Source organism: Juglans regia, chromosome 2 (genome assembly GCF_001411555.2).
Source record: "Juglans regia cultivar Chandler chromosome 2, Walnut 2.0, whole genome shotgun sequence".
Lineage (NCBI taxonomy): Eukaryota > Viridiplantae > Streptophyta > Magnoliopsida > Fagales > Juglandaceae > Juglans > Juglans regia.
Genome location: NC_049902.1, coordinates 12,300,473 through 12,312,637, shown reverse-complemented (window position 1 = coordinate 12,312,637; position 12,165 = coordinate 12,300,473). Strand labels below are relative to the sequence as shown.

At 33.8% G+C, this 12,165-nt stretch overlaps 1 protein-coding gene across 1 annotated transcript; it reads right to left on the bottom strand.

Moving 5' to 3' along the window:
• Window positions 1–5,805: 5,805 nt before the first annotated feature.
• LOC109001767 lies at window positions 5,806–7,731 on the bottom strand. Its single transcript, XM_018979159.2, has 2 exons — window positions 7,374–7,731; window positions 5,806–6,495 (listed from the first exon to the last, which is right to left on the bottom strand). The coding sequence occupies exons 1-2, from the start codon at window positions 7,674–7,676 to the stop codon at window positions 5,974–5,976; spliced, it is 825 nt and encodes a 274-aa protein (XP_018834704.1). The 5' UTR covers window positions 7,677–7,731; the 3' UTR covers window positions 5,806–5,973.
• Window positions 7,732–12,165: the final 4,434 nt, after the last annotated feature.

Genomic DNA, 12,165 nt, shown 5'->3' with positions numbered 1-12,165 from the left:
ATTATTTTATTATTCACTATACAATTGTTATTTTACAAATGTAATGGATGCTAATTATAAAATATATAAAAAATAATAATTTAAAAAATAAAAAAAAATAATATTTTATTATTATTTATTATTTTGTCTAAAGATGCATAATCTAATAGAAGAGTTTTTTTTATATATAAAATCAATCTTTAAAAGATGTGAATTTACATATGCATATAGAGAAATCAATATTAATCGACTCCGTATAATTTGGTGAAATGCTTTGACTATGAAGATATCACATAAAAATAAACTCATAAAATGACATATCTTGATATGGTACGTCAGATTGTAAAACTATTTTTGTTATAATACGAAATTATGTCAATTTATGAATATGCTCTTATAAAAAAAAAATTGTAATTATAGCACTTCTCTATAATTTTTAGTTGTTTGAATTTCTCACATAGTATTCAGTGTCTAATAAATGCTATAGAGATTAGGGCCCCTTTTATACACCTATCTTGCACCATGCATGGGCAAGTTTTTCCACTCCGCACCCGGCCCCTAGGAGGCGGGTTCAGGGCCCCCCGCCCTGGTGCCTGGGGTGGGGTCAAACACCTTATTAGCCCTGCCCCCGCCTCCGCCCAAGCTAATAGCATAATTTAAATTGTAAATTAAAATTTATAAATACAAAAAAAAAAAAAAATTGAACACTAATAAAATAATTTTTAAACTCATTGTAGTTGTATTTTGGATTATCTTGACCTTCCAGGCCAACATTTATATAGAAGGCCAAAGTAATACAATAATCATACTTAAACAATGTTAGGACTCAATGGCTAAAGCAATCCAATAACTTAAATACAAATTCAAATTTCAACAAATTGTATATATTTATATAATATATATATTTTTTTTTATATATATAGCGGGGCAAGGTACGTAGCGGGGCGAGGCCCCATTAGGGTCAGCCTGCCCCCGCATGCAGGGGTGGAGTTGCTTGCCCGCCCATGCGGGGCGAGACGGATTGGGGAGGGGTAGCGGCCGTGTGGCCACCCCTAACTTGTAGCATTGCTCCAAACATATAAGCGCGCGCGCGTAGAGATGCTCTTCTCCTTGATAAGAAACAAAACAAAAGACAAAAAATTTCAATACAACATTCCATGCACAAATAGATTGCAGATCAGTTTATACGATAGTACTCATTCATGGGTTCGAAATGCTCACAAAATGTGAATAATTCCTTGCTGACATAAACCTAATTAAGGTTTGATTAAGACAGATTTTAATTTGTTCCTTTTTTTTTATATATAATTTGAAAAAAAAAAAAGTGTTATTAGTTAGACATTTACTTGTTTCTCATGTCCCCTAAATATTCCAAGACATTTCTCCAAAAAATGAGATGTGTCGTCTCTCGATGCTTCGATTTTTGCAATTTTTTTTTTTTTACCTTTATAGATATCTCTCCTTCCTTGACTACTTTTATAGCTCACCTACCTAAATGAAGATGCATGTTTTTCTTTTCTAGCTATTTCTTCTATTTTTCTTTCATAAAGAAAAAAAAAAAAAAAAAAAAAAACAAGCTGGAAGATGACTCTACAGCTGTAGTAAGACTCTAGTTTGTGTTTGACTTTCATAACATTACTATATGGATTGAATTCAGGGAAGAAAGGGGAATATTTGCACTCATTCCCCTTTAGGGTTCTTTGAATACCCCTTTTAAATATGGCCCAAGTAAATCTCATAAATCATCAGATCCTTTGGCATTATCATATTTCAATACATTCATTTAATCAGTTTAGGAAGAAGGAACGTATGTGGAAGCAGAAGCACATTAAAATGAAGCTGTAAAGGCATCAAATAGGGTGAGGGAGTTGATTATAATGTTGAATTATTGACCAGAAAAGGAATGCCTTGATCTCTCATGTGTTACTTCACAATTAATCTATCGAGATCACCAAAGGTATTTGTGAAGGACATTTCCCACCAATATCGATCGTGATCGCTCACCTGCAAATCGTTGAGTGGGCGGCACAGTGTACCTCTAACCTCTTCGATACTTAAGTCAATAATGAGAAGTGCTAATAATTCGAGAATACATAAAATCATAGAGATCAAAGGTTACCTATTGCTCATATATATAGGCATGGAGAATATATGATAAGCATCATAAATTGATTAACTTTGTACTATGCTCAGCTAGTATAAGATTTATCCATGATGTATCAGAATCACCTAATCACATGTGGTACATATCCATAACGTGAGATTTATCCCTTTCTAATAGATTGGCGGCTAGGTTTTTGTTAAGTCACATGACTCTTTTAAGCCCTTTATAGGTGATGGGCCTCCAGTTTAAGCTAGACCAATATGAACTCTTCCAATATTTGATCTCAAAATTGATCATGAAAAATCAAATTAAATCAAAGGAACAGTTATATGGTCAAATCGGGATATCAAGTATATTAATCGCATTAAATGATGTGTTATATTATAGATGACTTTTTATATATGCAAGTAGTTGATATTTAAAACAACCGAAAATTCGGTACATCAATCAAAGTATTGACAAAAATAATAAAATTAAAGATAAGAACAATATCACTCTAAAATTAAATGGGAAGCCGACATACAAGAGGCTGCAAATTCAAAGATTGTTTTATTTATTTATTTATTTATTTCAGAAAAGACCAACGTACATTAAACTCATAAGAGAAGTTAGGTGGGCAACTTATAAGACTATATATGAGGAAATTAAATACTCATTTACTGTCTGTTAGGTATATTAATGAATTGAGATAGTAAATGGCCATAATTAGGTTCATGCAGCAACCTATTAAAACGCGCATCAGTTTGACAAAGTGTAGGTGAATGCTCTTTTCAAACATTTATATGACACAACCATAATCCCGTACATCACTATCCTCTTTTATAATCTCAAGAAAAGGAGCTGCCAATATATAGAGATGGATCCAAACTGGTCTCCTAACCATACTTGAATTTTTAGGCCACTTAAGCTAAGGTAGGGGGGGTTTGGGTTGGGGATGGCTCAAACCTTCAAGCTCTCTATATTAAATTGCATGGATAAAAGTCACCATATGATATAAATGGCTTTTATTCGCTTGGCCAAATTTCTAAATTAGTAGTCCAAAAAAAAAAAAATTTTCTAAATTAGTAGTATTTTCTATACGGATTTGTTCAATTTGGAATAATGACAATTTGAGTTGGTCAGTACAGAAAAATTATTGTTTGTAGTACAATTTCTTGGTTTTACAATTAAAGTTAGGTTGCGTATCTACGTTGAACTGAATTGAATTGAGATAAAAGTTAAAAATTAAATAAAATATTATTAAAATATTATTTTTTAATATTATTATTATTTTAAAATTTTAAAAAATTAAATTATTTATTATATTTTGTGTTGAAATTTAAAAAAGTTATAATGATTAGATTAGATGAATTGAGATGGGTTTGAGATCTAAACGTGCCCATAAAAGCTGGTTTGGATAGTGAGATGAAATGATTTTAGATGAAAATTAAAAATTATTATAATATTATTTTTTAATATTATTATTATTTTTATATTTGAAAAAATTGAATTGGCATTTAAAAAAGTTGAATTGTTTATTATATTTTGTGTGAAAATTTAAAAAAATTCTAATAATAATATGAGATAAAATAAGATAAAATGAAACACTCTTTGAATCCAAACGAGTATTTATAACCAATTTGAGTTGGTCACTGACATTTACGATATTATAATTTTGGATACCATGAGCATATTTCTTTACCCTTACCGTTGGAGAATATAATGTAAAATTTTAAAATATCGATTTATTTTTTTATTTTATTTTTTATTTTTTAGTGGAAAGTGATTTAACATAATTTTAGAACAATAACTCGAGTTTAAACTTAAGGTATGTGTTGTCTAGTTTTATAAATAATCTTTTATTAGCTTAATCTTTTGAAATAAGGGGCGATTTAATACAAACTATATTGCATAAGTTTAATATCTTCGGGAACTTCATGTAAATTGCTTGATTAATGAAACTTGAAATTATCCAAATGTCTATGTATCGTAACACAAAGATCTATTAATTTATTCCAACAAATTAGTTAGCCATCAATCATGCAACTATATAATAAAAAAAATCGACATTAAAAAAATCAATTGCATACACCAAGATTGGTAATGAAGGAAAACTGTTTAAAGAACTCTTTAAAGTTAAAACTCTACAGAACAGTCAAATCTAAAAAAATCAATTTTATTATTTGAAAATCAAGTATAAGTAAGTCTCAATTACAAAACCTTTATAAAATTGGCTCTCTTACTTAACACGACAAACGACCCGTTTGTCTCTACCGCAGTAGCAGCCAGAATCTCTGACAATCTTTAAACATTAGATTTTCTCCTAAAACTCCAGTGGCTGAATCACGATCACACTATTTCAATCTTGGATCAACAATCACACTTTTTGAAAGAAATAATATGAAATTTCTTTAAAGAATTTTCTCACCAAAATATGCACTGGAAAGTGCTCTAAAAAATTCTCTAGAACTGAATTTCTGCAAATCCTAACTAATGAAACAATTTCCAATTCACAGTGAAACTCTACTTACAAACTTTGCTGATGGCTTGCTGGTGCCATATACTTATTTTCTTAGCATTGATAGTTTCACATTCAAACTCTTTTTTGGATAAGATCTATCTCGTGAAATTTGACTTTTCCATGTTTGATTTATCTAAAACACTTCCTAACAACCTCTAGATAAGATCAAAACAAATTTAAATAAACTTAAAGTGTTTTACATTAATTCAAATTACAAAACCCAACACAAGATGAAGTCTATCTTCTTAATCACTTAGTCATATCCAAACTCTTGCATCTACAAAACACGCAAATTTACACCGATTTATAAATATATATATATTTTTTATTTGTAATGTAAAAGAAATGGAGATTTTGTGTGCCATTTGGCTTGCAAAGCGATCTTCAGCTACTGCCCCCTATCCAACACGCCACCTTTTAAATGTGAAAAATGAGACTCAAATGTTAAGGAATTTTGTGGGAGCCGAAGGAGATGGCTTCTTATCAACCTCCACATGATGTCAGTACCCAAACATGAAATGGATATCATTAGTTGAAACAGGTTTAAGATTGCAGTAAACAAAAAAATGGTGGAAAATGAATGCATTCTGAAGTCATTCAAGTATGGGAAACTTCAGAAATGGCCCAGAGAAGTAGATAGCGATTTCGGCTGGCAATTGCAGCTGTTACAAGCCCTATGAATAAAGCGCATTAATACCAGCGCAGTAGCCCCATCCCAACAGAATTGTATGTATTTGGTGTATGAAAAATTCTATTCTTAAATCTCATACACCACACACCATTTTTTTTGTGATTTTTTTAATTTTTTTCTGTTACCAAATGTATGTTATATAAATGATGAGTAAAAAAATCCAATTGTTTTAAGAAGAATAAAACCAAAAAGATTTTAAAAAAAAATTTAAAAAAATAAAAAATAAATAAAAAAATTGTAGTGTGTAAGACTTATGAATAACAATGCTTGAATACATTAAAAAAGGAAAGAGAATTTCACTACCAATATCATTGAACATTTTTCATGCCTTTCCCTATACTTGCAAAGAAGCAAATAGATCTTCCAGAACGGAAGTACTCATCGCTTGCCATCATAATTCCATGAGCACTAAATCCAGATATAGTTGTAGTTTAATCAAACACAAACTGCATACACATTATAGATATTTCTGTCTACAAGCAGAGAATGAAAGTATTAAAATATGAAGTATGAAAAGATAAGGAAATCAAACATTCAGAAGGGAATAACATTTCTATCAACTATACTGACAAAACCACCATCCTTTCAACATGTACAATGTTCTTTTACTGATAAATATATTTCTTAAGCCCTAATCTAGTCTATCATCTACAAAATTAGAAATATTAATATAAACCATAAGTAATATTCTTTAATCTCTCAAATGGATATGTTGAGATCAATCCTAGGTTTTTTCATCATCGGCAACGGGATGGTAGAACTGCACCGAGGACATTTCGGGTTACTTTTTGTTATTAATACATACGATAAGCAACCGGGGCACCCTGCTGCAATCGGCGAGCATGACAATTGATCTTCATGATCTTCTTCCTGTGTTTGTCTGATAGAAGAGGATGATGAAGAGTATGAAGGTGACAATGATGATTTCCAAAGTGATCCTCTCTTCTTGATTGGCTCTTTCTCTGCCCTCTCGAGTGCTGATTTCACCTTATCAAGAGTGCATACACTTTGATATGTATTCGACGAAGAGGAGGGTGATACTAACTTCAAATCCAAGGAAGTTTCTTCAAAAAGATTCAATGTGATTTTTGATGGAGATGGCGGGAAATTTAAATCTTGAAGCTTAGGAACTGTTGTGTCGGTTTGGTGTTTGTGTTCTGCTATTGAGGGTGAACTTGGGGTCAATGGAGTGTTACATCTTTGTAGGTAGACTTTCCCTGACTGCAAACAGTAAAAGTTCATAAAAAGCACACAAAATTAGTATTAGCTTAACATATTTTGCTGATCGTATAAATGGCAAGATAGTAATGAATGATTATTCCAGGAAAAGAACAGAATTTATTAGGGTGATAAGAGGGAAGAGAGAAAGATTCAAGGCAGAAAAGAAGGCATTAAAAGCAGCAGATAGAGGAAGTAGAGTGCGATCAGAAGGGAAGAGGCAGAGCATTGAAGAGAAACATTGAATTGATGGAAAATGAATATCCTCACGCCCTTAATCACTGTAAGACGAGAAAGCTTAAATTTCGTCTAAATTAAGCAAAGAAGTTTGAAATTAAGCAAATTACTGGATGGGTCGAGCATACAAATGGGTTGAATTTATGGGTTCTGTTTCGCTGCAGACTGGGAGAATATCGTGCACATATTTGAGAAAAAACATCATCACTTTTGGGGCTGTACCAAAAATTAAAACCTCAACATCAATTCATGAACCGAACGAGTTGTGTTCCCTTTCTGATAAAGAATGGAATCAATGGACCAGAAAATTTTAGAAATTTAAAAAATAAAAAGAATTAAAAAAATAAAAAATATCGAATTTTCTTCTCCTGATTTTCTTCCAATTTCTACGTAACCAAACAGGAAAAAAGAAAAGACAAAACAGAAAATTTCAAAGCAATCAATTACATAAAATAGTCAATATCTCTACCATACAAGAACAAATAAAAAAAAAACCCAGAAGTAAACCTCTCAACAAAATCAGAGAAGAAGCTTCAAAGCAAACCATGCGACAAAAGCAAAAACATGGCAGTAAGCAGAGCGATCTTATCATAGAACAATAGCGAATTTCACGAGAAACGACCCAGAAGAGAAAATAGAAGAACCTTCAAGTCTAGGCGCTTTTCCCAACCATTAGGGACCTGCAAGTCGAGGTCCAATTCCTGCGACTCGGCAAGCTTGGAGGAGGAGGAGGTAGACGAGGAGGACCCACCAAGAAGGTCACGAGTAATCGGAGCCATAGATTTCTCACCGCTCGAATCATTCCCAACCGTCCGAAGCTGATCCTCCTTGTTGTAGCCATTCAAGACCCGAACCAGAGCGCTCACGTCAGCAGCCATTTCTGAAGCTTCGCCGAGCTTTTGCTTTGCTTCAAGAGGAATAGGGAGAGAGAGGCCGATGGCTTTCATTGGTATAAATATAGCGCTCTCTCTCTCTCTCTCTCTATATGTAAGTGAAAGAAATAGGCCGTTATGAAATAAATAGAAAAAATATTTTTATTTATTTTTATCTTTCTATAATATTCATTGGAAAGTATAATTAGTTTATTTGATTAATAATAAAAGAATTAAATGTTTCATTTATTGATGGGGAGTATTAATTGATGGAGGGGGTGGGAGGAGAATTCAAGAAAAGAGTTTTAAATGCTGTGAAAATTACTACGAGTGGACAAATTTGCCTCTTTAATTACGAATTGACGTCTTCTTTCCATTTGTGTGGTGTTATCTTGTCTCCCTTCACTTTACGAGATCAGAAAGTTTGATTATTTTTTTGTTGTTTTCTTTTTTGTATTTTTCTTTTTAAAAAAATCTATATAATTGTTTATTATTTATATAATCTCCACATATTATGTATTTTATTATTTTTTTTCTTTTATCAAATATTTAATATATAAATAATTAATAAAAGAATTGAATTAATTTAAAAAAAAATTCAAATTTTTTTAAAAAAAAAATAATAATGTGTAGAGATTAGAAAAATTGTGTAATATTACTTTTTTTCTTTTAGTATTAGTGAAGAAATATTTTTAGATATTTTATGATTTTAAAATTTGAAGTGGAAGAAAAATATATACGTAAAGTAGATTTATTTATTGAGTATTTAATATTATCTTAGAAATTTATTCAAGCCGCTATAAATATTATGGATCCACTTCATATATTTAAAGTTTTAAGACTCTTAAGTTTCAAATCTGGAGTAATAACATAAAAATTTTCTTGAAATTTGAGAAAATCATTTGTTTTTTATCTTTTTATAAAAGGAAACTTTTATTGCTCAACAAGTCGTACAACATCTCAAAATATGCAATCGATTGAATACATGTAGGAATGTCTTCCATTCCTATAATGTCATTTTGTAGGGGTTGCGCTCCCTCCCTCTCTCTAAAACTTTCTTCCTTCTCTCTAAAACCTTCTCCACAGAACCGGCTAGAGGGGTGGGAGCTTCGGCTCCCTCCCGCCGCCTCCTGCTCCTCCCTCCATTCTTATCTGTGTAGTGTTTTTTTTGTTGTTTTGGTTGTTTTTTTTTTGTGTGTTTTCAGGCGAAATAAGGGAGAATTGCAGTTTCGGGATCATTCCGCCGCCCACAGCCAGCACGTGCCCCACCATGGTGTTGCCCAGCCGCCGATCTTCAAGACCACCGAATGCGGCACCAAACGGAGCGGCGAGTAGCTCACACGCGCGGCTCGCAGTTCCGGCGTCGTTCGGCGTGTGGTTTTCATGCACCACCAGGGAGCCCTCTTCCAAAGCCACTCGCGGCGGTTTTGGAGTCTGTGAGCTCGGGATCTCCAAGCTTGACTATCGGTTCTCCTCCCAGAGTGGCGCGTGTACTGCACGCGCCACAACAGCCTTTGTGCACTGCGTTTCACTTTTTTGTGCAGTGTTTTTCTCTGTATTTTCTTTTGTGTAATGTTGTTTCTAGGATAATAAAAATCTAAAAAAAATAGTGCCTTCGGATTTTGGTCCGAATGGAGTAGTAGTTCCCCCTCCGCATTGACGGGGTTTGGTGAACCCTACCCTGCTTAGTCGGGGTATGGGACTTTGTAACCTCTGTCGTGGACAGAGGTGGTAGTTTCTCTAAGATCTAGGTTTTTAGAGATTTACCGTCTGGACTAGACCATGTCAGTCACGAAAGTGTACTGGATTGTTATTAACGTTTGTAATTGACTTATTTTTCAAGTCAACTTTGTAAATCATCTCTTAATGAAGGGTTATGATCCGGTTTATCAAAAAAAACATAATGTCATTTTGTAGAGATAAAGCTTCCTGAGCAAGAATGTAGGCAGTTTGATTGGCTTCTCTTCTTGTATGTATAACTGACGATGAGGCATAAGAATTGAGCAATATCTTTGTATCCTCTATTAACCAACCAGCCTAGCTCCATAATGAGTTCTCCTTTGGAACATTCTTCACCAACTGAAGAGTATCACCTTCCAATATGAGTGATCGAATACCTATCTCTTTGCAAAATTTGGCAGCAGCCATTACGATATAAGATTCTGCAATGCTTGGGCTAACATTTAGATTTCTAGTATCTCTAAGAGATCTTATCATATGGCCTTATCCATCTTGAATGATAACACCCATGCCAGTTTTTCCCCTCTCCTTATCAATGGAAGCATCCTAGTTGGCCTTGTAAGACTGTTCAGAAGGTTTGTTCCACTTTTGATAAATCTGTCTAGAATTATTCTTTTGAAGTCTGTTGTGCATTGGAACATTTTATAAGCTTGACATTCCTCTCTTGTTTTGTTGATAATGGAGTTAAGGTGTTGAAATTCTTTGCCATGAATAAATTCATTTGTCCTGTTCCATATCATCCTTTCTATTGTTGCATATTCCTCTAGTTTCTCTTGCTGAAGTCCATTACATAGTCTGCACCATATGTCTAAGATAGAGTTACTATGAAAGGCCATTTTTTGAATTTTCTTGCTTCCTTGGCACCAAGCATCTCTTTAAGCAGTATAACTCAATAGGACATGACCCACTAATTCTGAGGAGTTCTTACAAACAGGGCACAAATCATTCTCCACAATTTTCCTTCTGGATAGATTGGAAAGGGTGGGCATTGACCTTGGCAAGTTTTCCAGAGGAACATCTTGATTGAATTCGGGACATGCAACTTCCAAATTGACTTCCAAAGACCTTCCTTTATGTTATTATTAGAGGAACTCCCATTACTTCTGTTGACAATCTCCCTATGTAGATGATAGGGACTTCTAATTGAGAAAATGCCATCCTTTGTGTAGTGCCAAACCAAACTATCCTCTCTTACTCCAATGCAAAGTGGTATACTTTGGATCGGCTTAGCATCTGGTCCGAGAATGGGGAATTCAATATGTTCACTTTCCATGCCTTCATATCAGAGTCAATATGATAAGATACCATTGCATTCTCATTAGATCCGAGATTGCTGTTTGAACCATAAGAGAATGTTATCTTGGATCCATTTATCCTTCCACATTCGAACTTTCCTTCCATCACCTATCCTCCATATCAGACCTTCCTTTAATAATTGCTGCCTTAGAATGACACTCCTCCATTTATATGAAGGTCTGTTTCTCAAGGTGGCCTCCAACAAATCTCTTTGAGGGTAGTACTTCTGCTTAAAAACTTTTGCAGGCAAGGATGCAGGGTTTTTGAACATTCTCCAGCTTTGCTTGGCCAACATGAAAAGATTGAAGCTTTCTAAAATCCAACCCTTCTATCTCCTTTGCTAATCACATTTGTTCCCATTTTATCCATTGGATTTTGCGTGTTCATCATTCTATCCCCACCAAAACTTCCTTAGTATTTTGTTCAAATTTTTAGTAATAGAGGAAGGTAAGAGAAAGATGCCCATGGTGTAAGTTGGAATTGCTTGGAGGATTGCTTTCAAAAGGATCTCTTTACCTGTTCCTGACAGGAACTTTGTTTTCCAGTTGAAAATTCGAGCCAATTTTCTATCAAGGAGAGAATGGAAAGCATAACATTTTGAGCTTCTCACAACAGCTAGTAGTCCCAAGTATTTCTCATAAGTGCCAGTTGATCTCACCCCTGCTATTTGCACTATTGTACTTTGTATACCTGGAGGAGCGTTCGTGCTGAAAAAAAATTGAAGTATTGTCTTTGTTTAACATCTGCCTAGATGCCTTTTCATAGAGTTCCAACATATATAACAATCTACACCACTACAAAGAGTTTGCTTTGCAAAATAAGAGGTTGTCATCAGCAATGCAGAGGTGATTGATGCTTATTGGATTTTTTCAAATGGGCACACCTAAAATACTGTTAATTTTCTCAGCTTGATTCAATAAGGAAGTTAAAGCCTCAACACACATGATGAGAAGATATGGTGAGAGGGAATCCCCCTGCCTTAGGCCCCTTGATGGGAAAAAAAAAGCATGAGGTTCACCATTAATCAATATAGACTATGAAATTGAGGTGATGCATTCCATTATAAGAGCTGTCTTTCTTTGATCAAATTCCATTTTGTTCATCATTGCCTCGAGGAAACTTCATTCCACTATATCTTATGCCTTGCTCATATAATGTTTGAGAGCCATGTAACTATCTTGACCTTTCTTTTTGTGTTCAAGGTATGTAGAGTTTCATAGACCACAAGTATATTATTAGAGATTGGGATAAAGACACTTTGATTTGGGGAAATAATCACTAACAACATCTTTTTCAATCTATTGGCAAGGACTTTGGCAACAATCTTATAAAGAACATTGCATAGGTTGATAGGTCTGAATTCTGTGACTCTCTTTTGCTCCTTGGTCTTTGGGATAAGAGTGATAAAAGTGTCATTAACACTTCTGAATGAGCCTCCCTACTTGAGAAGATTCAACACGAAACAACATAATTCCTTTCCAATAAAATCCCAATTTGCTTGATAGAAATGGGCAGGGAAACCATATGG